We start from the raw sequence: 26,690 nt of genomic DNA, 5'->3' as shown, positions 1-26,690 counted from the left end.
CCCAAAACACATACATATAGTGCATGCTGTGTTTACACAGATCCATACAGTACAGGATATACTCTCCATTATTTACAGCAGAAGTGTGGCAGGAGGCAGATCTGCTATCCTGTTACTGAGCCCGTAAAACAATCTGGCTCTTCTCTCCTCTGGCCTGGAACAGAGAGAGAGAGAGAGAGAGCTCCTCTGGCCTGGAACAGAGAGAGAGAGAGAGAGAGAGAGAGAGAGAGAGAGAGAGAGAGAGAGAGAGAGAGAGAGAGAGAGAGAGAGAGAGAGAGAGAGAGACTAAAAGAGAGCCATAGAAATGTGAATCCCAGTTGAGAGGTTATAAAAAATGTTAGAAATCTCTACCTTTCCAGTCCCTGTTGATCGATGTGTCCGGGGGCTGTCATCTGCATCTGTCATCAGAGCTAGAGATAGCCTGAAAGGTGAAAATAATGGATATATAAACAAATATATAAACAAAAACTCGCACAGTCCCCACTGCTTGACACACAGCTGCACAAGGGAATTTTAAATGCTTTCCATCAGGCCCGGCGACAACAAGAGGGTAAGACCCAGGGCTCCTTAATGGTGTTTTATAGTAACTGATCCAGAGGTTGCAAACAGCTGGACGTTGAAGTAATACTGAAATGAAAAGAGGTTTAGGGTCAATTATAGCGCCAGGGCTGTCTGCTCTTGGAGAGCACAAGAGAATGAGGGCTATAATTCGATTGGCCGAGAAAAGTTTCCTGGATAAACGGATGTAATAACGTTTAATTGCACCACAGGCGTCCAAGTCTATTACTTAATGGCAAAGAGAGGTTTAAGAAAATCTGTGGTTGAGATCAGGGGATTTTTCTTTCTTTTTTTCACCTATGTAATATTCGCCCTCATGTTTTAAACATACTTAGCATCTTATCTGATGCCAGAAAAAAAGCTAAGCTTTATTTGCAGACTTTTTGTTAAATCCTTTAAAAAAAAAAAATTCCCTTAATTTTCTGTTAAGGTAAAGATAATGTTTTTACTGTTACTTACCTTAATTTGAGAGAGTGGAAATGTGTGTGAGGATGAGCCAGAGGCTGCTGTGAGCATCAGCGTTGGCTATCCAGGCTATAAAAGTGTCCCCTAGGTGGCGACAGTCTGCCTTCAGTTCTGAGTACTGTGAGCACATAGCAAAGTGAACGAGGCTTGATTTGAATGCACATGCAGTGTTCACTTTCAAATGCATGTATTTTTTCTCTTTGCGTGTAAATGTAATGATGCTTATGAAGTAAAAATTGCATGCAATTTAAAATCTTTTGATGCTTCCATCTGTCTTTTTTTTTTTTGTTTATCCTAAATAGAGAGGTCAAATGAGCCACTTAAGGTCAAACCGGTGAGGCAGGAGTAGCAATTCATGTAGCGCTGGGGGAGGGCAAACACTCCGGTTGTAAAGGTCAGCGGGTGGAGGGAGTTTGCAGCTGGACAGTAGTGATGCCTCTCCAGGGATTGTCTGTCTGAGTTGTTTCTTTCCATTAAATGCACCTAATGCAGTAAGAGAGGAGTGGAAAATAGATGACAACAGATCACGCTGTTGAGTAACTGCCTTGATATGAGGGCTGTAGTTGTGCTTGTGGCATAATGTTGTTGTGTCGTGCAGTGAAGTCGCAGTGTTTCATGGAGATTGGGTTTCTGTCAACTTGTTTTTGCAAAATTGTGCGATAAAAGCGGTTGTCTGGTAATCAGATTGCTGCACGAGCTCTAAATGTATTGCTTTGGGAACTGAAGCGAAATACTGTCAAATGGCAAGGCATGAGACTGAAAGAGTCAATGTCTGACAATCTGTTTAGTGCCCTCTCTCTCTCTCTCTCTCTCTCTCTCTCTCTCTCTCTCTCTCTCTCTCGCTGTTTGTGTGTGTGTTTTGCTGTGGGACAGCAGGAGTGTGAGCACAGTCATGCATGCTAATGGTTCTGTCCTTGCATGCTGCATTATACGGTACATTGTGTGTATGTGTGTGTGTGCAGTGTGGGAGGGGAGGGGGTATTAGTGTGTGTGTGTGTGTGTGTGTGTATGTGTGCTGGCAAATTGAGTCATAACAATTCCCCTTGATGAGTGTAACAGTCCATTGTTTGTCCTTCAAGTTCTCTTCTCTTCTCTTCTCTTCTCTTCTCTTCTCTTCTCTTCTCTTCTCTCTCTTCTCTTCTCTTCTCACTTGTAGTTTGGACTGAGGCTTAGACATTTTCAACTGACATCATTAAATTGCTATTTCTGCTATACTTCAGTGGAACGACTCCATAGAAAAAAAGTAATTGTAAAGATGCATTTTCTCCCCTTTAAGCCTGAGAAATAGAGCATTTGTGTATTGTTCTGAATTAAAGACAAAAGACAGAGAGAGAGAGAGAGAGAGAGAGAGAGAGAGAGAGAGAGAGAGGGAAGAAAGAAAATCATGACAGTTTTAAGAGGTCTTTTTCTCGTTTTTCTGCCCCAGCTTGTCCTTCTTTAGCTCTTGCGTATTAAATTTGTTCTTTCTTCTGCCCTTGGTGTCTTGTTCATATTTTCAGATGGCGTGTTTGCGCTGAATTATTGATAGCCGGTTTTGATATACACACGTGATCGATGTGTTCTGCAGTATATGAGGGAAATCTAAACAGCACTTGTCTGCTAGGCTTAAACGGTGCACATGAGACCCTATACAGTAAATCCTGCCTTTGTTTGTTTGATTTCTCCAGCTTTAGTCCTTCTAGAGTTGCAGGGGTTTTATTTCTTTATCTCGTGATTTGTGTGGCTGTTTATTGCGCGCGTGTGTATTCCGCACTCATCCGATCCTCTGCTATATTTACCAGCTCATTAATAAATCATCAGATTTAACAGAACAAGACAAGACCAGAATGCCACGATAAACGTCTGAAATTTCTCTCACCACTTCATGTTAACAGTGGAGAGTGTCGCCACAAAACCTCACTTTTTAAAATCATATTTCAGAGAATGTGTTCATATGTTGGAAAATTTTCATAAGAATGCCTTCTTCTGAAATAGATTGATGCACAAACATCTATGTTGCACAAGTAGACATTTTTTTTTTTTGTGTTCATCTTTTAAGAAGCCTTGGGTTTCAAGTGGTTTAGATACAGATTAGAATAAGGATTGAGATTAGCCCAGTTCTTCGGGAGATGAAAATCAATCCTACAAAGCCAAAAACAAAACAAAAAATCCATCCGTCTGTACCCCCCCCCCTCCCTTCCTTCTTCATGTGGTCGCTGAGTTTTTTTGGGTGCGCTGGAGTGTGTCAAAACCTCGGCATGAAAAATGTAGCAGGGAGGGTGAAAAGATCTCTGTCGTTTTTTGGCACGCATTTATGTGATTAATTACTGCAAAGCTGAAGTATATAGATATGTGTATAATAGCAGAGACATTTGTTGAACTGCATATATAATGTATGGCAATTCTGGAAATCCAAGTAACGCCATTGAATTATTTATTTGAGTTGTATAGCTTTATAACCCAGCTCTGTCCACCCGTGGGTTTGGAATCCCAGACCCGTTTGGGAACCAGCGGGCCGAGGCCATTAATAACTCATAAACGCATTCGTAATTTCACCCCGCCCTTGTACAGTTCCGCTTGAACGATGGAATTAATCACGAGAAAGTCATTGTGCCGGAGTCGTTGGGCTAGATTGACGACGTGGCTTCAAATGCACAGACGAATGAATGAATGGATGAAAGACTGATACATATGGTTTTGAGAAATGAACGGATATGAGAGGCTGTCGGATTTCTTCCTATTATTTTTCGTGACCAAATACATCTTTTCTAAGTGACAGAGCTATAGTTTACAGTGTTCCAAGTGTGCTGATATTTCATATTTTGTCAAACTATAGGCCCTGTGAACATTCAGAAAAGAAACTTAAATATCTTAAATATAATTCAAATAAATATTTAAAGACTTTATTTATGCTTAAAAGCTAGAATTTTATATATCCTACATAAAATGAAATTATAGAACTTTGTTGCCTAATTTGGAAAAAAAAAAAATAAGAAGTTTGATTGAAAGTGACTTTGTTTGTCACTTTTGTCTCCTAAACAAGTACATTTTCTTTTGAGAACATTTTTCACCATTTATTTGTTGTGAAAATAATGCCACAAGTGTGGGACAGTTTTTGAAACATTTATCAATCATTTTCCCATAAATATTGAAGTGGTTTATGATTATTTCAGACTTTGCTTAGATCATTTTAAGCTTTTAATAATTCATTTTTTTAATAATGGATGTTCATATTTTAAGATTGAAAGTCTGAGTCTGGGACAAGAGCTGTTTTGATCTTGGACAGTAGTTTGAGATGTTAGTTTTGTCGTTTTTGCGAAGGATAGCAAGTAATGCTCTCATAGTGCAGATGTTATTTAATTACTTAAGCAAGCACCAAAACCTAAAGTGTTAAATGTGAAAAAGAGAAATATTCCAACAAGACTTATAAGACCACATGATTTGACCCTTGAGGCTGAAAACATTGAGGCACTTAAACTAATTTGCTTGGTCAATGGAAAGGAACTCATAGAAGGACATACTGTACTGGTGTTGAACATCCAAAACTGTTTTATGTTCAAGGTTCTAAATCATATATTGTGCATTATGTAGTCAGGATGCTTTTTGGAGTTTGTTTGAATTATACCTGCATTAAAAAGTTCTTTCTCTCTGTAGATTTCACCGTAAACACCATGTTCCTCTTTCCTTGCCACCAATGATGTTGCACCATGGGGTGTTTGGGAAACAAGTCCCAGTTACTCACTGTCAATATTTGTAGCAGTAATGGCTAAAGCTAGCCTTGCTAACGCTTCAGGCCATTGGCGTTGGAGTTGCTGTCAAAGGTTTGGTTGATTATGTGCTTGTTTGTTTTGGATGGTGGGATAATCTAACCCTGATGTACATGGTTTAGACCGTGTCAGTGATGTCGGGCAGAGTGACGCCCACATTTCAGATGGATTATTGTGCGCACACTTCTCTCTCTCTCTCTCTATCTCTCTCTCTCTCTCTCTCTCTCTCTCTCTCTCTCTCTCTCTCTCTCTCTCTCTCTCTCTCTCTCTCTCTCTCTCTCTCTCTCTCTCTCTCTCTCTCTCTCTCTCTCTCTCTCTCTCTCTTTCTCTTTTTCTGGCACCATTTTCCAGCTAGCCTTTTTAGCCATGTGGCGCTTAGGTTTTGAGATGAGACACTCAATCAGACAAGTGCTCTTTAATTAGAAGCGAAAACATCATCTGAATGTTTAAATTATGGGGATGCTAAGCTAGCAGTCTGCTAGGTGTCAGATGGCTGACCTTTGCCATTGTTCCTTCATTCTGAATGCTGGAGCAACTTGTAAATAGTTGATGCTAGCCTTGTGAACAATGTGGCGGCTAAACAGAAAGTCAAATCAAATTACAAAACCTGAAAAAAGAATCCAACACTAACAGGGGACCAAATAATTGAACACAGGGGTTACGTTTGTGATGGATGTAATGAATTAAATGAAATCCTACGCATGAGTGGATAGTGAAAGACTACATTCAAATTGTAACAGAATAGATTAGATCTGTTTTAGAGTGTTTTTGCTTTGAGTTGTGCTCTTTTTCTTTTTCTACATAAACGTGCAGTAGAGAGATGCTTTTCCGGCCTCAATTTAAAATAAGTTTTAACTTTTAAAAATGTTTTTTTGGGTTAACTGTGGAAAGACATTCAGATGTTAAAAGTTGCCGTATTTGATATTTACTTTAATATCTATATGCACAGAACCATTTGAAAAAAAAATCTGGTTACACCTTATTTTACAGTATTTAGATAACTTACAGTGTACTTACCCAAGAAAGTACTGGTAGTATTAATAGAAGGTAACTACATGGGTTAAGTTATGGTTTAGGGGTAGGTTCAGGGTTAGTATAGGCTTACTATAACCCAGTTATTGTAATTGCAATAATAAGTACATAGTATAGGACTGTAAAATAAAGTGCTACAAAATATCCTCCTAATTCACAACACATGCGTACACGCATGATTTTTTTTCCATAAATTTGTTCTGTGTTAATTAATGTGGAGTATTCTAATTGAGCAACTATGTAAGGTTAGTAATTTACATAAATCACAACCAAACCGTTTCCATATAAAATCTTTCTGCACAGCGTTTCCTTGAAAGAGTTTCTTCACTCTCAGCAAACATATGACACTCTCTAAAGACGTGTGATCATTGCTTCCATGTGGTTTCAGTTCAGTTGTTCCTGTATTTTAAAATGAATTGAATTACGAAAGTGATTGAGACCCAATATTCGAACCACTACTGTCAGATATTGAATGAACAGGCAAACCGCAAGTCACACCTGTTAGTAAATGTGGTTATCAAATCCAGACTTTGTAGCCAAAGAAAACAGCAGCAACTTGCTTCTAAATTCTACTCTCAATCAATGCAAACAGATCGTTTTCTCTTCGTCTTCACGGCAAAAACACACACAGCTGTCTGTTGCAGCGCGTTTGGCCACAGGGAAGCGAGTCCTCACAGCTTTCTGCTGCATCCTTTCTCTGTGTGTCAGAAATCATGGAGCATTGTTCAATCACAAGCTGTGCTTTCAAGCACCATCTCTCCTTTTATTATGTGCAGATTGCGTCAGTTCCCCTGCAGGGCCACTCTAGACCCCGAAGGGTTCTTGGGATACTTCCCACGGGGCTACTTCTGCTAAACTGTTTAAATGGCAGTATCCACTTAAGGATATTTGTTTGCTTCTCTTTTATTTACTTCTTCATTCTCTTCTTTTCCCCTGGTTTATTTATCAAAAGACAAAGTTCCTACATTAGCATTATATTTCACAGAGCACACATCTGGGAATTTACATGTAGATGTTGTAGAAGGTAACGAAAAACCGCATCCTGTTTCAAAGTCAAATGATGGGGAACATGTTTTATTAAGTGTTGGCAGTTGTCCAATCAGCAATCTTTTTTTCTTTCAACAGATGTTTTCTCAGGTACATTATCACAGAGGGAATTGTGTTTTTTTCTTTTTTCTGGGAAATAAAAAAAAGATCAATTTTCCACCTCCTATCCTTCTATTTCTCGCATCTTGTTGGTTTACAGTTTGAGGAACTCTTTGCAAATTTCCAATGGACATGTTGCAGGTTGCCAACACACTTGTCCTGATGTCATAAATGTTGTCAGAGTAAAAAAAGTAATTAAAGAATTCCCGGTAGGATAAACAATAATTTTGCACAGCTCTCGTCCGCCTCAGGGTGATGTTCGAACAAGTTCTTCGTACTCCTCTCGTATCTTATTCCTCATGCTATCCACTAGCTTTAGTGAAATACCTAAAGATAGCTCCTGGCTCTAGGCCTGTCTTTCCAGTGAGGTGTTGGACACAGAGAGATGGCTCTCTTTCGAGATATCGTATTGCCATGTGACAGGACCGGCTGGTAACATAAACCCTGCATCTGTGGCCCGGTCAAGTTTAATGAGTGAGCTTGTCAGCACTCATGTTTTGTACACAGTCTTATCTGTCTACAGTTACATCTTTTCACCTGCAGCTCTGCACTGATGGGCTGAGGGCTGTCAGCATCTATAGAAAATGGCTGGCGGTTTAAATGTGGTTCTTATTTCTGTTTGTTTTTCTTAATCCTAGTAAATACAATGTGAAAATGCTTGACTGACAAAAACCTTCTATCTGTTTATGGTCTGTTTTTTTTCTCTCTCTCTATTTCTCTGTCTGTGAGTCCGATGCCCTTACCTGTATGCTTGGGTTCAATAATGCAGCCTTCAAGCTGAGACATACAGTAAGAGATATTTATAAAGTGACAGGTGACATGATTCTAATAGGAAAATGAATGGGAGGCTGTATGAATGGAAGTTCTTACTTTTCATTATTTTATTTGCTGTAGAACACCAGTTTACTTTAGCCAGAGTTTGATTTGTCTGATTTGATTTGCTAATTTGAAATATGTTATTGAAAATATATCATAATATAAAAACAGTTTTGGAGATTCAGTCTTTCCTCATTCAAGTACACTCTCAGAAAAAAAATGGTACAAAAGCTGTCACTCGGACAGTACCCTTTAAAAAAGGTTCCAATGTACCATTTAAGTACCAATATGTACCTTTAAGGTACTAATATGACCTATTTGGGTATAAATGTGAACCTTTTGAAAGGGTACCGCCCCAGTGTCAGGGTTTGTACCTTTTTTTCTGAGAGTGTAGAAAGCTGTACTTACATTTTATTTATTTATTTATTTATTTTATTTTTTTGTGCATTGTTCATACAGCAAATAACCTTGCCAAAAATTTTATTAATTAATGATTTATGGTTTTGTTTATGATAGCTATCTATTTTGAAGTGACAGGCTTGTGTGACAACTACATTTCTCATCATTCTCGATGGCAGCACAGAAATGATCAAACAATATGATAAAGCAGTTCTACTCTCATGCATTTTCTTTGCTTCATTTTTTTTTTTTTTTTTTTTTGCTTGCTTTCTCAAAAATATGAATACGCCCAACTGTATTCATACCAAAATCCTTTTAACAGTAGATTATTGCATTCATCTTTTAATGTAATCAGTGTACAAGATGCTGGTATATTATGAAACATTTGCTTTTACATGGACCTCAGGCAGATAATGTTGAACTTTTAATGACTTCATCAGTTCAGTATAGAAGACAAATGCAAGGTTTCTGAAAGTTGATTGTAAATCAATACCACACTCAAGTATCTGTATTATCACAGCACTTAAACACCAGACCAAAGATTACTGTATAGCCATCCACTTATATTTACAAAAACAGTATATCAAAACATGCTCAAGTTACAAGCAAATATCGAAATTAATGTCTTGAAGGCCGCACCCATCTTCCGTCTTTAAGAGAGTCATCATTGGCGCCCTTTTAAAGTTAGATCAATCCACAGTCTCTGCACGATTGATTGATCCAAAGAGTGAGAGGTTCATAAAGGGCCGATCCAGACGAAGAGTTGTTTTCTAAGAGGCCACTAACACACTCGGAGCTGATAATTACAGCCTCGCTTTCTCTTACATGCTCTTTCTATGCTCTTGTCATTCCACATCAGAAGTGCAATGGCTCATGTCGCTGACAACTAAATCCAAATTTCTGACAATTAGATTATCTTGTCACCATAGCAAACTTCACACCTTTCCATAAATTGATTTTGTTAATAAATGAAGTGGTGCTCTCAAAATCTGCTGCCTCCATTCTGAGCTGGATCTAAGGACAGTGAATTTTCAGGGCTTAGAGCTGCCTTTCTGACTGGTTGTTTTTAAAGGGATAGCTCACCCAAAAATGAAAATTCTTACATTTACTCATGTCAGTCCAAACCTGTATGCATTTCTTTCTTCTATTGAACACAAATTAAGATACTTTGTGTGTTTTTGTCAATACAATAAAAGTAAACCCCTTTGACTTTCATTGTATGGGTACACACGGTTGATACATTAATCAAAATATCTTCTTTTGGAACAACATGAGGGCGAGTATATGAGATCATTTAAAGATAAAAGGATAAAAGTCAAGTTAGAAGGGTAAAATATAATTGTTGGATTTAAAGCTTGTAAAGTTCATATCTTAATAAAAGAGGTTTGCAAGTACTGGAAATGTACTGGCTTGTCTTAAAGTTCCTCAAACACATCTATTTATGTTTATGTCTGGATAGATAGAAAATCAGACTGTAAAAAAGCGAACAGGTTTAATATCTCTGGTGTTGTCTGTAGAACATAACGCTAAACGATAATTTATACAAGCTTCAATTGTAATTTATACCGATAGTCAAAAGTCTATTCTGTCTTAATTATAGAAGATAATTAGAGCCCTAAACGGATGTAATAGTGACAAAAATGATCAGACATGAAAACCACTAAAGACAAGTTGAGAGAAAAAAAAAAGATTTGTACAGGCCAGATTCCCACCTTTATTGCCGCCATTATGATGAGTCCAACAAAGGAGTCAGTGTTTTCACAACAAACAAAAGGTATAGCAAAGCAAAAACGGAGGTCACATTCAAAAAAAAAAAAAAAATCATATGGAATTTTATTTAGAACTGTTGGGAAGGCGAGTGGAGCAGTCAATCATTCCACTTTATAGGAAGAAAAGATTGGAGGGCAGAAAAGAGAGAGAAATCTATTGACTCAGTTCCTTTAGCTCTCTCAATCTCCCGTTTGAAGGTGGAAATTTAAGCGCGTTTGAAGGCAAGGTCGGCCGAGTTTATAGCTTTAGATTATGCAATTGTTTCTTCGGGGGTTTGCTGATTAATTCCATACTCTGGCTGACAGGTTCTTAATGCACAGCAGACAAGGCTGCAGCGGGACGTTCTGACAGCATTGCATTAAGCAAACTATGCTTTTCTCAATTTATACACACACATAAAGAGAGATGCACGTAGCTGACCCTGAGAGAAATGGAAATGGAAAGAGAAAGAGAGTCACCTTGAAGTGAAAGACAATTGTTCTGAGCGCTACCACAACAGTAATGTGTGCAGGCTTTTATGCGCGAACGTGTGCGTTTTTGTGTGAGGCATCGCTTTCTGGAGTTGTTTGGAGAGCAGTCTAGCGGCTTAACAATCCTTTCTTTCATTACTATATTGATTCATATCATATATTTAATTTTCTTCTTTGCTTATGAATTGTTTATTATCTCCCCATGACCTAAATTTGAGCCTCTGTTGCTCTGAGTCATTTGGCAACATTTTAATCTTTATCAAAGCATGTTGGATTGCTGAGGAAGGCTGTTGCACTAATGAATGGAGTCTAATGGAGTCTGGTCCCACAGTTTCTGTATTCTATGCCTAGCTCATGGGAACCACTTTATGTGGTCTGCTATAGATTATATCATGTAAAAAATAAAAATAAAATGTATTGAAGTGGTATGCTGTAAATGAATTTGGGAAGAGATCTGAGACTTATTTGCTCAGCTCGTTTTACAGAACGCTCCAGGAGTGGAAATGTTAAACCACCCTCCTTTCATTATGCATCGCAAAAAGCTGTAGCGTTTGGCGTTTTGTAATTAGTGGTGCTTGCTCATGCTATCATTTATGCTTAGGGATGTGAACAGACCATGAGAACTACATCTCGGCATAAGCATGACCCCCTAAAACAGCTTAGCAGCCACCTTGAACACCCTAAAACCACCTTAAAATCCCATACACACTAACTAGAACACCCAATCAACTAGAGCTGCACAATAAAAAATCGTGATCTCGATTCAAACACCTACACAATCTAATTCCTAGATGACAACGATTCGCCTGTGTCACAGGCTCATTGGAAAAACTTTCCTGTGGCAATATTTTTGCAAAGCGCAAAATACGTACCAATACGTACATATGACTGCAGTTTTTAAAAGAAATGAACACTAGAGGCAGTAAAACAGCAAGCAATTTTAATCGTTTTCACACACAATTATGACAGGGGAAGATTATGGATTAATAAAGACTTGTTTTAACGCAGCTCCTTGAACAATTATGTTATGACCTCAAAACACTTTTTACCATAGTGCTTGATTTATAAACGAATATATTTTGGAATTTGCATCACTTAAGCAGCTCCATATCTTAGATTTTACTGACTTATTTAGCTTTCTCAGTAGCTCAGTTGGTACAAAAATGTACTTATGATGCGAAGGGCTCAGGTACGAGTCCCGTGCAAGACGAGTCATGATAAAATAGCTCAAAGTTCAAAATCAAGCTAAAATACCATGGTTACGATTACGTTTTTATGACGCATTTGCTTTTGTTAACACTATCGGCTAGGTTTAGGGCAGGGCATAGTGTAGGTGTACGTTATTTTAAAACGTAATTGATTATTAATCTTTTAGCGCCACTCACTGAATTCAGAACTGCAGTGATACTTACAAACGCAGACGTAATAAAATGTTGCCATATTAACGTTCATCTGTTCGGGAAAAAAACAAAACGCTCTTTTAGCGCCACTTGTATAACTTTTTTAGGCATTACAATATGATGGCGGACAAGAAAACCACCCCCTTATACACCCTCATTGAAAAGTTTATTTGACAGTTTTTCTTCTAACCTGTTTCGTTTATTTAATATATTTGTTAAACATTATTTATACAATATATTTTTACATTATACATTTTTAATTTAAGTGTACAAGTGCAGATTGGGTAAGAGTTTTTAAGTAAATGTTTTTGTTGAGAAATTTTGTCTATCTCAAGTAATTATTTGTGTTACATTTTATCTTTCAAATAGAGGTTAAAACAAGCATATATCGGCCAAATATCAGCCAAAATAAATCGACAGCATTTATCGGCCATCGGCCGACACGGATTTCAAAAGATCGGCATCAGCATCGGCCTGAAAAAACCCATATAGGTCGACCTCTAATTCAAACTCAAACAGATATTTTTTTTTCAAATTAATTAAAGATTTTAAATAGACCGCAGCAATTCAAATTTTGTCTGAACCTCTAATAATGAAATGCTATTCTGTTTAGTTGTCTGTTGAGAATTGTGGGAGAATTGTGATCTCTATTTGAAACTAATAAAATATGATTCTCAATTTATCCAGAATCGTGCAGCTCTACTATCAATCAACCAACCACCCAAAACACAATAGAACCAACTAGAACACCTTAGCAGCCAACTAAAACACTCAACCCCCAGCAACCCCCTCAAAATATCTTAGCAATCACACAGAATGCCCTATCAATCACCAAAAAGCACACAAGCAACCAATCTGAAACATGACAGCAGCTTTTGCACGAGTAAGCAACACTCATATTTTCGAGAGAGAAAAAAAGAGTAAAAATCTGGTTCTATATAGTCTTTGTGGCATAGCGTAAGCATAGGTGTAGCACAAAGCGCAAGTTAAACAAAGTGGGAACATAGTGTGTTTTCAAAGTCGACAGCTACACACAGTCTCTCTTTCCTATCTCCTATACTGCTACTAATTAATCTTTTGCTGTTACTTGGATTACAGGGTTGAGGTCTGGAGCCTTTAAGAGCCAATCAGAGATTAATTGTGTTGGACATAACATAGTCTGAATTGAGTTTTCTCCTCCATTACTTTGTTTTCAAGCCATCTACTTATTTAATAATTTTTTTAACTGATTTCACACAGCGGCCTGACGGGTCTGTGGAGATTGTTCCTGCGTGACGGCGGGAAGCGGTTTGGCGTGAAACAGCCTCTATTTTGAGAGAGCGTGTGAACTGCTGTGTTATGAATTTCAGGGAGAAGAGGAGGAGAAAAACGATATTTCATTCCCAGAGACTGAACATGTCACAGATGCGGTTTGGTGAGACCAACCCAAACTGTCCAGTGACATAGCCAGCATCCCATTTTATACTTCTCCTCTTCTTTAAAAAAAAAAAAAAGCTTCCATCAACAATAGCATTGCTCATAAAAGCATGCTCATATGAGAGATGAGAGGCCAGCTCATATACTCATCACTGCGCGTTGATGCATTAGTATTTTCAGCATTCGGATCTCTGAGAGGGTTGCACATAAATAATCCATCATTTCTCCTGCAGAGATCAGGTTCGTTCATTCATTCACGTAAGACTTCCCGATAAGTGCATAATGTTTCTTAATACACACAACACTTTTAAGGTCAGTGGTTCTAAACAGGTCCTTCACATTCTGATATGTTCAGATTATTATGCATATTTACTAGGATAGCAAAATAAATATGCTTAAAACACTTCTTATATATATATATATATTAGAGGTGCCCGATTCTGGATAAAGTGAGAATCACGATTTTTTGGTTTCAAATAGAGATCACGTTTATCCCACAATTCTGAACAAACAACTAAATAAAATAACATGTAAAGAGGTTCAGACAAAATATTAATTGTTGCAGTCTATCTAAAAATGTTTAATTAATTAGGATGAATATTTTAAATGAATTTGGTTTGAATGAATAATTCAATGACTCACTCATAAAGACTTCGCTTGTTTCATTTCTGGATGAATCAGCGTTTATGAACGGATCTCTTGAGTGAACGATTCAATGACTCACTCATAAATACTTCACTTGTTTTATTACTGAATGAATCAGCGTTTTTTAAATGAATCTCTTGAATGAATGATTCAATGACAAATACATTTGTAACAGTCACTTTTAACAATGTAATCTTATTTGAAGGGCCATGTTTCTTTCAAAAGGATATTTGCTCTATTTTAATTGCTACCGTAGACATCAGTGTTTATATCTGAACTCTGAACTTTTATCCCAGTACTTCTGTGATCATTTTAATTATTTTAAGACAGAAATAACAATACTGTGTGCTTGAAAAGCCTGTTTGTAAAGCTGTTTAATACCTATGCATGGCAAAGGCTCTCTCTGGCTCAGTGGCAGCGCCAACGCAGAACTAAATGTTACAGTGTGATTTTGTCAAAGGATTAATAGATACAGGCGAATCGTTGTTTTTCAGAAATACGATTTGTGATGAGAACCGCTAATTAAGCAAGTTTCTTCCATACGCACACACATCCACGTTGCAAAGGCCAAACGCAGCATGACTTGCATGACACCAGGGGGTGGCTTAGGCAAAGCTGATGATAACCTCAGCTCCCAAATGACTAACAGGTGGTCAAAGACTCGGCTGTGCTCACCGTCTGCGAACTGCATGGGGTGTTTTTCAGTGGATGTCGTTTCTAAGGAAAGATTAAGAGGTCCTTGACCTGGTGCACACTAGTTTTAACACCTTCTTTAGCAGAGTTAACCCTATTGGTGAGAGCTGTAAGGCTATTGGCAGAGGGGTTATCGTGCTTAAATAGGTTTAGCTTGGCGTGCCCGTTATCTGTTTTGCGTTTGAAAGACGACGAAGTGTCGTTACCTCAGCTCAACTCCGGATCCAACTTCCAGCACGCTCCCACATTCAACCTCTAAGATACTTATCCAGTGATAATTTGATCTTCTGTGTCGAGGCCGGAGAATCCCGACCACAGGTCCATTTAAGTTCCCAGCTCCAGCCTTTTAACAGCGAGCCGATAGGGCCGACATTGAGGGCCGACGTCTAGTTGGATGTGTTTTGTGGTTTGGCTTGAAGTTTTCAAAAGGCCTCTGTTACGTAAAATGGAAAAACTAATAACGGAGGCTCCAGAAATACAGAATTGCTTTGTGCACTTCTCACCAACATGGGCTGTAAAAGTTTGATGCACAAGTTGAGCATTTGTAGGGCTTAGGTTACAGTTTGTCTCTCAGTCTCGTTTTCATGTCATGCCTCATTGTCTTTAATGAGGAGATATGTTTGGGAAGAAGCAGATATAGCTAGCTGATAAGAAGCTTGGGCAGATTTGAGTGTATTGATTTTTCCTACTCTGTTGTTTCCATATTACGCTCCTTAAAGGTGCAGTAAGCACACTCCTATCTTGATGCCTCTGCCCCTACATTCACGTACAGTACATGCTATGCAACACAGGAAACAACTGTGGTTGAATCTGCTGTGCCTGCCGCCCAAGCGTATGATGTCATCAGTAAGTAAAGCTTTGATAATTCCAATGCAATCTCACAGCAATTTGTTTGTATTTTACAAGGTGGCGACCTCACTCGTATGTTTTCATACCATTTGTCTTGACCCCAGTGATGGGTAGGTTTAGGGGTGATCACACTTTCTAAAAAAAATCGTACAAATTTGTACAAGTGAGGTTGATGGAATTTGTACGAATTAACTACCTCGGAAAATACATCCGGATTGCCGTGAGATCGAGTGGGATAATTCAGGTCGAATGTCTAATTCATTCCGATATTAAGGCGGGACCTAGTGCCTGATTATAACCCTTCTTTTTAAAGTTATATTCCTCTGACATTTTCCTCTTTTGTATTTTTCTGCCATCTCCCTCTTTCTATAGTCGTTCTGCTAATGTACGTCTTGTGCACTGAGCTCTCTCTCCTCCCCCATCATGAGTGGACACGCACCTTACTGCTGATTGGCTACAGGTGTGTTTTGGTGCTCTGTCCGATCGACTTTTACGTTTTTCAAAAAATAGTTTGCTGCACCTTTATCGTTTAAATTCTTCTTCACTGTTTATATGTTGTGCCTTCTCTGTATGAATTATATTTTTTGTTCCCTTTCTGTTAAATGTCATATGGAGTGCATATCTTCTCTCAGCAAGCTAGTTGTTCTAACAGTAGAGCATGGTGCTAGCAAAGTCAAGAGTTTGGTTCCCTGGAAATGCATGAAGTGATACATTGCATTCAGGTCATTCATTTTAGGATGATTTGAATTTGAACACATGAATGTTAAACTTGTTTTGTTATGATTGTTTTGTAATGTTAATGATTATCTTTGGGTTTTGTGTGTGAAATGTTAAGGACCGCTATCTTGATTCATTTTTAGATGGATGCCCCAATATGGCTTCCGATTCTGCAGAGATCCTCATTTTAAAATATTGCTTGCAGTAACTTCTCCTCATTTATACAAAATGTTATTCTGATAGCAAAAAGCAACACAAAGCTGTGTGGTTCAGTTGGATCATTTGTTTTCACATACAGCTCATAACTGAATACAAAAAAAAAAAAACAGGCTGTGTGAAGAGTGTTTGTGTTTATGAATATGAGAGGCCGCAGTGGACCAGATCTTTGGCGTGTGTCTGAGAATGTTTGTTTTTGAAGTGCTCTAAAAGCTTTGTGCTCTTCTACGAGGTGTCCTCGGGGAGGTCTGGACCACCAGTGGTGGAGAATCAGGAGGAATCCACAGTCTGTTGTGTGAGGCTCTGAGCTTTCAGGAGCGACTTTGGACGATTAACAAATCAATTACACGCCGCTGCATTTCGTTACAGAGGAACATGTGCCATAGCTCTGTAACCTCAGCATGAAGCCGTGCCGATTCGAGACACCCTGCACTCTGACCAACCCCTGACGGCACTGCTCCAGCCGTGAACCCAACGGGTGACCTTATCCAATAATAGAGAGAGTAGATTGCACATGTTTGTTTGTCTTCACGTTCACTGAAGCAGAAGTGTGCTTGACATTTCCAAAGCAGTACCTCAACTCTCAAAGCCCCCAGCGGAAACTTTAACACCCTTCCGCATAAGAAACATGTTCAAGAAATGGTGTCATAAACCCATAACCACTCTTAATTAGTGCACGGTCCTTTTGTGGACGGTTCTATTTCTAATATACCTACATTATCTCAAGTGTCATGTTTGCATTTGTAGAAACCACTGAGCTTTTCTTCTGAACTACAGGGTTCAAATAAGGATTAACTGTCACGCTGTTTGATGTCAACCATCTCATCCGGGGTTCTCTTCCATGTAACACCTTTTGAAATTCTAATTAGTCCCACACACTTGAAACTCATTCAGCCAAATGAAATCAAATTATGTGAGAGATTTCTGCACAAGTAATACATGCAGTGCAATGTGGGAAGTGAGGTTGTTAAGCTGGGCACATTTTGGCCGAACCGCAGGGCTCACTACTTGAAAGGGAAAAATACAGGAACAAGAGGTGCACATCTTTGAACAAATTCGTTTTGAGCAGGATACCCACCCCACCCACCCCACCCCTCACACAATGTCATATCTTTGAAAAGAATGAATCAGTTTTAGATTGTCCATCTATTGCCCTCTTTCCCTCACTTTCCTTTACTCCTCCAATATATATGTGACATATATATGCACATTATTATTTATAAAAATATGAATATGAACTAGAAGAAAATGTAACAAATTAGTTGTGAGCAGGATTATATATATATTATGTATACACACATTTTATGATACAAATATAAATATGAAAAAGAAGAAAATATGGTTAATTTAAAAACGATATTATTTTAAAATGTTTATTGTGTATAATTTCTTAATATTGTTTAGCATGAAACACATTTAATCACACGTTTACCGTTTAACACATAAACACATTATATATTGGAATGTTATAGTTGGAAAAGCCACTGGAAAAGCCACCTTTTCCCTACAATAACCCCCAAGCCTGAGAATGGTTAAACCATCCACCATGTTTTCTTGTATCACACCTCTAATGTGCTTAACTAGAAAGCCAAGCCACCTCCTCTCTCTCTCTCTCTCTCTCTCTCTCTCTCTCTCTCTCTCTCTCTCTCTCTCTCTCTCTCTCTCTCTCTCTCTCTCTCTCTCTCTCTCTCTCTCTCTCTCTCTCTCTCTCTCTCTCTTTCTCAAGCTTTCGTTCGTTTTCACTCTGTCCCTCTATCCTCGAAGTCTGCCTCAGGTCTCACCATTGTATCCTAAGTTTCCTGGAGAGTCTGAGCATGAAAAATGACACTGTAAGAGCCTTTTTATATCTCATAATGAGCTTAAGAAATGTATTTTCCACTTCGCTTGTTTTTAAGAACAACGACCAGAGCTGTAAGTACAAGTTGAATGTCAGAAAGCCTTTTGTTTCTCACTCAACAAACCTGAGAGGCTTCAATAAAGCAAATCGAAAGTTTTGAAATGTGAATGATCTTTATTTCCCCCAGTGTACTCATATTCATACTAGAAAAGGACAGCAGCCATCTTTTCTGTTAACATACTTAGTTATGGGATTATGTTCTGCATTTTCCCGAGAGAAAATTGGGTCTTATCTGGTCTGTATGACAGTTGTCACTGACTGCATCCATGTCAGCCGGACACAGGCGGTTGGGAGATCGAGGCAGGTCTGCCCTGAAGCACTTACTGTATAATCCCTCCCGGGATTACTGTAATCTCCCTCTCTTCATTTTTGAAATCGGGATTTGTGAAAAGAAATGGGGACTAGATGTGGTTATTGCCACTGAGATACACTGTCTTGCTCACATATGTATAAGGGCTTCTTTTGAGGCTCAGATCGCTTGATCTGTAGTTATGACGAGCGCTGGAATTGAAAATCGCAGTAATTGCTCTCAGAAAGGATTTCATGTATTAAAAACACAAAAGAATAGACATGTAAAAATGTAATGCAGATTTTTGCCTAATTTGCACAGTGTTCTTGTTCATGCATTAAAACAGGTTTTATTCCAAAATGCTGTAGGATCAGAAAATCGTGTGAGGGGAGACTATTTCTTAAATAATAATTGTTTCTTATGAATATTAAGTAAGTCAAATGACAATTGACCAACACAACTCTGCCTTCTCTTATGATGTTCCTAACCTGTGCGACTTACTTTCTTTTGTGGAAACCAAAAGATGATATTTTGGAATATGTATTTTTTGTTCATACAATAAATGCCAGCAGGGTCTGGTGTTGTATTCGACCCCATTGTTTTTTACTGTATGGGTAAAAAAACATTTTTTGAAGATCATGTGGATAAAAATATCTTCTTTTGTGGTCCACAGAAGAATGTAAGTCAAGGTTTAAAAATGAAATGAGAGTGAGTAAATGATGACAGATTTTGGTTTTGTGTGTCCTGCTGCATTTTTTGTCTTTGTATTGTGACCAAACCAATCCAATTTAAAAGTTTTTAAAATTACAGTGGATAGTCACAATGGTTGTTATGCACCTGTCTGGGACCATTTTGGGACAATGATATCCACTCAAAAATGGACATTTGGGGAACAGATTAGACTTTAGCATTAATAGTTTAAACCCTTAAACAACAGGAAGCTGTGTCGTGGCTATTATATTTAAAAGGTTCCTGTCAAATCCAAGCTTAGATAAAAACGGATGACCTGCGGTGTCTGTTGAGCTCCCCGTTATTAATCTCGATGAATATAACTCTGACCACAAACGTCTAGAGTCATGTGGTGTTAATTTCAAAGGAAGCAATTAATTTTTCAAAACTTTTAACTGGGGAGAGCAGGAGCAGGAAATGGCATTTGGTTTGTTAAGGCTAGACGATAGATAGGCTCAGTAACCACAGGAAAACATGACCGGCTAATTGAATTTGATCACTTGGTAATGCACCAGAGAAATGACCTAATCAATGCTTGTGCCATTGAGTAGGCCATTCTTTGTCTCTGCCCCTATAATGAATGCATCGCTTGAGAGTCCGATTATTCTGTTATTCATTTGAGTTTGCTCGGCACGCACAGGGGTAACTTGTCCTGCTCTTGTTTGTTATGTAGTTGTAAACATCGATCGCTCTTTGTTTATGAAGCTTTATTGTGTACATTTCGCAAATGCGATTCCACCCAGGGGCTTGGTGTTCAAACAGCTAAACAAACATACGCAAAAAACGGCTTGTTTGCCCTTGAAACCTTTGATTCTCGATAGCCTGTCATGTCAGATGGCTGTTTTACACTCAATTAGGAAGCTATTGGACCCCAGTCTGTTTGCAGCCAGAGTTTGGTTTGTTTAATTGCTGTGAAAGTTTTCTTCTGGGGTACGGTTAATGTGGAGGTATAAATAAATCTAAATTATGGATGTGAGCAACATATATTTGACGTTCATTTTTGGTCACATATCCCATAGTATAATGCATTTCCCATAGCTGCTTGTCTCAAAGTTTTGGTGGTAAATCCTATGCAACAAAATATGAATAAATCAGTGAAGCTGACATCTGACATCATACCTATGGTGGTAAGCTATGAGAGCATTTTAGTGCCAAATTTAAATAAAACATTTAATATTTTGATAACGATGATGAAGTCATAATATTTAGAAAATAATCTCATAAGAATAGTAATATCATTACGAAATAAAAGTAATTCTAATTTGAGAATAAAGTTAAAATAATGAGAGAATAAAGCTTTTTCAAAAAACAGAAACAACTAAAAGTCTGTTTTAAACAAAAAGCAAACAGCCGTAATTTTACTTTGCTATGGTCCAGTGTAAAATGTTAAGTATACATTCAATTGTAATTGTACACTACTGAATGTTTGTCTGTATGCTAAATATAGCCACCATCCCAAACAGTGACGAGTTTGTCAGTAAACTATATATATTTGTCCACTTGGGAGACTTACAAGGTTGAATTGAACGTAATGCACACATGCTCTTCTCCGAGTCGTGTTTGTATTGTCAGACAGCAGAGGGCACATATCTGCCACGGCGAGTTACCCAGATGCATTTCACAAGCCGGAGAGCTCCAATGACGTTCGAAAGGCAGATGGGCATATATGCTGCATAAGCATCCCTTCCTTTCCCTCATGACATCTTCCCCCCTCCTCCATACCTCCCGCTTTCTCTATATTTCATTCTCTGTTTGTCTCGTAAACACGCTTATGCACACACACACACACACACACACACACACACACACACACACACACACACACACACACACACACACACACACACACACACACACACACACACACACACACACACATACACACACACAGGTTTGCTTGTTTTTTGTTCATTTGTCTCTGTTGAAAGAAGGCATCTGGCTGGTCATTGTGAAAACACTCAAGAGAGTGTAGTGAGGATTTCTTGAAATAGATGAGCCATTTTCTGCCTCTCTCTTGAGAGAATCTGTTTTTCTCCCACACACTCCCTTAGACAAAGTTCCTCTCGTTTGGTTGCTTCGCTTCAGACTGGGAGCTTAAGGAAACTTTAGAGCTTGCGATGAGTACTGTGTGATCGTGACCACGAGTTTGCTTACCTGTTGTTTGGAGAGTTTATGTTTTAAAGTCTTACAAAACCTCATTTGGGGAGATCCATATACATTCAATTCATATAAATTTGTATTAGTATTTATAAATTATATAATTATTTTATATTATTACTAAATAAATAATTACTAAAATGTATATAATTGTATTCTTTATTTATTTATATATATATATATATAGAGAGAGAGAGAGAGAGAGAGAGAGAGAGAGAGAGAGAGAGAGAGAGAGAGAGAGAGAGAGAGAGAGAGAGAGAGAGAGAGAGAGAGAGAGAGAGAGATATAAAGTTTCAACATTTATGTGATGGAAGGCGATGTCGACCAGTCGCTGATGACGTCATCTATAAACAAATAAGCCTGAACCTTGAGCTGAGACTCGAACGCGAGTTGCCTTGTGCACAGTGATTGCACAGCTTTTTTTTATCAGTTCTTTTTTGTTTGGGTCGTTATATTTCTCTCAGATTTCTGCTCGTTCTAAATCAGACATAGTTAAAGTAGCACAGCAAATATTACATGTATATGAATGCGTGAGAGAGTGATTGAGTGTGAAGTGCACGTGGCGCGTGAGAGAGTGATTGCGTGTGAAGTGCACGTGGCAGCGTCTCTCTACTAATAGTGAAGCTGTGAGTTACTAAGAAATATATGCTAGAAGAACTTTTCAGTTTCTAAGCTATTTTACTAATGATTCTGTGCACGTGATCTTCACGTGATATGTGCACTACTGTCTCTGTGTATGTGTGTGTGTACGTAATGCAGCAGCAGTTAAGATCAGCGATTAACTTACCTGTATAAGCTGTGTAAAATGTGCATTCACTCTGTTCAATTTTAGGCATCCAGATTGTATAATCAAACATACCTGTAGTATTGTGGAGCGCTCTTTGAGTCTGCATTTATTTGTCATTTTAACTGAAACGTACACAAACACCAATGTGCAAATATTGGTGATAGTTTGTATAAATATTCAGTTAATGTACAAGCAGTGATGTTTTCTTTGAAAAATGTATTTTGAAGTTAGGAGTTAGCCGTTAGCGTTTGTCTCTATATTAATAAAGAAGCATCTGGCAACTTTGAAAAGTCTGATAAAGATATAAAAAAAATGGTAGAAGTTAGAAAACTGCTGAATCGCTTACAAAACAATGAAAAATCTAGAAATCAGTCATGGAAATTCTAGAGTATTTTGCTAATGGCTCCAGTCGAAAACATGCAGATGGAAGCCAATCCTGTTGTTAATACTTGTTTGCTGCATTACTGCAAATGATGGTCCAGTGCCCTCATTTGGGAGTTAAACACTCAATTAAAACAAGCGTTAGTTTAGTAACAGTGATAAATAGTGCTATTCATTAGCTGTCTGCTAGCCTGTTGCATGTAACAGCTGGACTGGATATGAAAATAGCAGAAATGCAGTTACCTGATGGCTACCTGATGCCATACACCTCCGTGTCTCATTAAAGCCAGGACCTGAAGTTGTAAAAATGAGTATGTGCTAATTGTCAGGAGAATGTGTGATCTGTGCTACTGTAATGTACTTTTTATTATTTTTTAGTTGTTGATAGAAACTGTTTATTTATAGCGGATCACAGCAACACTGTTGGAATGAGCAGGCGACGTTGGCTGCCAGCCTGCAAGATTGTGTTGCATTTTTTTCACATTTGTGGATATTTTCTGATGAAGTTGGATGCTTCTGATGAAGTTTTTGCGAAAGGAAGAAAATATAATTAAGCAGGCCGCATGGGGCCGAGCATGACCCAGAGCTGCCATGGCCAGCGGACACAGCTTGCGCAATCTCAGGAAAAGCCTCATGAATCTCGATTGAGACCGGAACTATCCTCTTCGTTCTCTCGCTCAGAGATTTTCTCCAGGGGCAGTTTGCACACAGGCAGGATGTTGTAAAACACTTCCTCTGAAAGTGCTCTTATCAACCTTTTAAAACGCAGACGTGTGTAGGTCGTATTGCTGTGATTCCTGTCGCTGCCAAGGGCACTCTGGCGCTGCTATCAAAATGAGCCATCATCCTCCGCTCTGGCACCCCTGCAAATATTTCATTAATAGATAGCGCCTTTTTTAACTTATCTTTTGTAATTGCTGATTTTTGCATTCTGGAAAAATGGATGTAGAGCTATTTGAATGTACTGTCTAACACTGAATTCACTCTCACTCTTCTTTTACCTTAAAATAGCACAGCTAGGCATCAACACTGTACAAAAGGTTTGTTTGTCCCCTGACCCCTGAAAAGGTGTTTTTTTCCCTCGGGAAATAAAGTTAAAGAAGTCGAAATGAACCAAAGTTCACTTTGAATTTTCAAAAGTCAATTACAACTTTAGCTGTAAAGCATTCCAATCGCTTATTTAGCCTTTGATTTGGCTTGTGCATCTGCGTTTTTTATCTATGGCTGGAGTTGAAAGATGCGCTCCGTACTGCGATAGAGAGTCTCAACAAAGCTCCATAAAGGTCACAAGGGTACAGAGAGGCCTACGTGACCTTTCACACAATCCCCTCCTGCTGTGGCTTTACCGTCTCGTTTCATCGTTTCAGCCGTCAGTGACATCGCGTACCTTTCAAATATCTCCTTTTGAAGTCCAACAGTGCATTGAAAAAAAATATTATGTCTCTCTCCAGCCAATAGACATTATGGTGTAAGGTTTCAGAAGTGAAAAAAGAAAAATTGAAAAGATAAACATTGCTATCGCACTTTCATTATATAGCACGTCTTTTTATGCAAAAGTCTGAGATCTGTTTACTTGGATATTTTCCTGGTCGCATCTTTCAAATGTCTTTGAAATCAACAGGTGCGATTACAGTTTTATACACCAAGTACATGTGGTAATGTCAGGCATAAAAGCGTATGTTAGTAATAAAGAATGTTCCAGCACTGCATTACTGTACCATCAAGATGTCTGAGAGGTTTATGATCGTGAAGAGAGAGAGAGAGGGGGAGGGGGGATGTGGACGGGAGGGAGAGGAGAAATAAGCCAGTGCATTAGTCTCTCTCAGTCTCGTGTTTAGCCGTGTCAATATTGTCTGGACCACAGCTGAGTCCAGATTCTCTTCCGTTTCACTCCGTATTGACTCTGAGTTACTGCGCAAACATGTTGTGGCAACATTGATGTAACATTGGGTTGAGTGATTGAAACCTATAGAAGAGAGATCAGAGAGGGATTGTTTTTTCGGTCATCGTCAACCATTGAAGAGAGATAGATGTGAATGGATATAATTCTGTGAAGAATGGCAAACTGGTGAAATTTACTCAAAGCGCTTCTTATTATTACTCAGCTTTGTCTTTGTGTGGCAGAACTGATTGTTAGAATTTGAGACGTTCTCTTTTCTCTCTTTTTAAACTCTCAGCAAGACATTAATGAGCATTAAGATGCTGGCAGATCAAATCACATTACTGCAATCCTGTTTAGTTCTTTATTTTATACTTAGTCACTCTAAAAAGTAAATACAATTAGCTTCTATTAAGAGTAGTAGTTGTGAATGGAAGTTCTCAGGTGAATTAAGAAGGTTTTGCATGTGTGGGTGAGTGTGTAGAGCCTTTAACAACCCATCCTCTCATTTTCTCATACCAACAAACTCCCTCCTCTTCATTCCATTTTTTGCCTTGCTCCTCCACTCTGTTTTGTATCTAACAGGTCATTAAGTTCACAAATGTGCAATTGAGTGTTTTGGATCTTTAATTAGCATGTTTCCTTGACTAATTAAAATGCACAAATCTGAGGATTAAAGCCCCCCTCTTTTTCTCCTTCTCTCCCACCCCATTTTATGAATAATTAATCTATCTCTTTCACCAGGAGATTCAGTTGCACACCAGGACACATTTCAGTGTCGTGCAAGACGTAAACTCTTTTCCTTTTTCCTTTACAGACAGACAATTTTCCTGCTGAGCCCAATTACATGGGTAACAGGCAGCAGTTTGTTCAAAGGTAAGGCCTATTTAACAGTTTTCTCAGCTTTATTTGTCTTCAACTCCTCTGCACATGAATGTTCTTTAGATTAGAACTAAAAACCCATGCCCGTTTGATCATTCCCATCTTGTTTTTTCGACTTGTAGCAGCTCCACGTTCAAAGATCCAGAGCGAGCCAGTCTCAGAGACAGTGGGCATGGGGACAGCGACCAAGCGGACAGCGATCAGGACACTAATAAAGGCTCCTGCTGTGACATGTCTGCTAAGGAAGCGCTCAAGATGAAGGCCACTGGCCTCAAGCCTCAACCACTTGAGCAGGGTGAGTCCCTCAACACCAGGAACTTCATTAAGAACCAAAGATTGAGTTGTTTAGAGTCTGTCTCTCTTCTTGTGCTCATTCTTATAGTTTTTTTTTATTTTTTTTATTCGCTCATTGTTATTGGACGTTCCTTAAATTCATTGTGTGTTTGTTGTCTTCAACTGGCACGTTCCACAAATGCAGTACACTTTTTTCCCATGGTTTTATAGGAACCATTAGATTTTAGATACAATGGTGAATGTTCCACCTTGGAGCCCTTCTTGATTGTTTCTAACAATTAATAGCATATATAACATATACAGTAAATCCTAATCAACAATCTGTGGAATTTAATATTAGCCATAACGATTAATTCATTTTTTTAATTCATTCATTAACTCGTTCATTATTCTTATTTGTGGAAAGTGTCATCTTTCTCTTTGCTGTTTTCCTCTGCATGTTCCTTTCTCAATCGAAATGAAAGCTTTCAGTCAGAGGTCTCAATCGGTTATTTGTTTCCTGACCTCACTGCAGTTGAATCTTCATGCTGTCTCGCTCTTTTTTTCGTAACAGCTCATCTCTCGCTCCCACTCTTTCGCTCTCTTTTGCTTTTCAAACTATCTTCCATCCTTTAGACTCCCTATTTTCCTTGTCCTCTTTCTTCCATCTTTCAATTTATCCCCCCCTACCTCTCTCTCTCTCTCTCTCTCTCTCTCTCTCTTGTATTCCAGCCACGTTCTCAGTTTATCAAAGCAGGCAGGCCCATTATGATTTTATAAGCCAAACCACTCTAGCCATTCCATTTAGTGAGTGCTGGTTAGGCGCTGGTAGGCGCATCCTTAAAATTTTGATAATGGAACATGGAAAATGACTTATCATCCAGCAGGCCATGTCACATTCTCAACCTGATTAAATATGAATAATTATTCCGGCTCTCCCTTGGTAGGACAAATTACTTGTGACATGTTAGAACAATAACTTCAGATAAGAAAGCAGTCCCATACTCCCTTTCCATTGCACTCGTTCGCGAAAGAAGCATGTAAAGATGGTTTTATTCATCTATACCCAGGTCTGTTG

The 26,690-nt window shown here is 38.5% G+C and overlaps 1 protein-coding gene across 1 annotated transcript in view; it reads left to right on the top strand.

Moving 5' to 3' along the window:
* pcdh17 (protocadherin 17) overlaps positions 1-26,690 on the top strand; it is an 85,454-nt gene that overhangs the window by 5,815 nt on the left and 52,949 nt on the right. The window contains exons 3-4 of the mRNA XM_077203770.1: positions 25,275-25,333; positions 25,462-25,634. Of these exons, the coding sequence (XP_077059885.1) occupies positions 25,275-25,333; positions 25,462-25,634 (232 nt within the window). The remainder of the gene's footprint in view (positions 1-25,274; positions 25,334-25,461; positions 25,635-26,690) is intronic.

The sequence above is a fragment of the Siphateles boraxobius genome, unplaced genomic scaffold, assembly GCF_051911475.1.
Source record: "Siphateles boraxobius isolate OS27281-9 unplaced genomic scaffold, OSU_SipBor_1 5, whole genome shotgun sequence".
NCBI classification, from domain to species: Eukaryota; Metazoa; Chordata; class Actinopteri; order Cypriniformes; family Leuciscidae; genus Siphateles; species Siphateles boraxobius.
The sequence above is the reverse complement of the archived record's forward strand: the minus strand, read 5'-3'. Positions and strand labels throughout refer to the sequence as shown.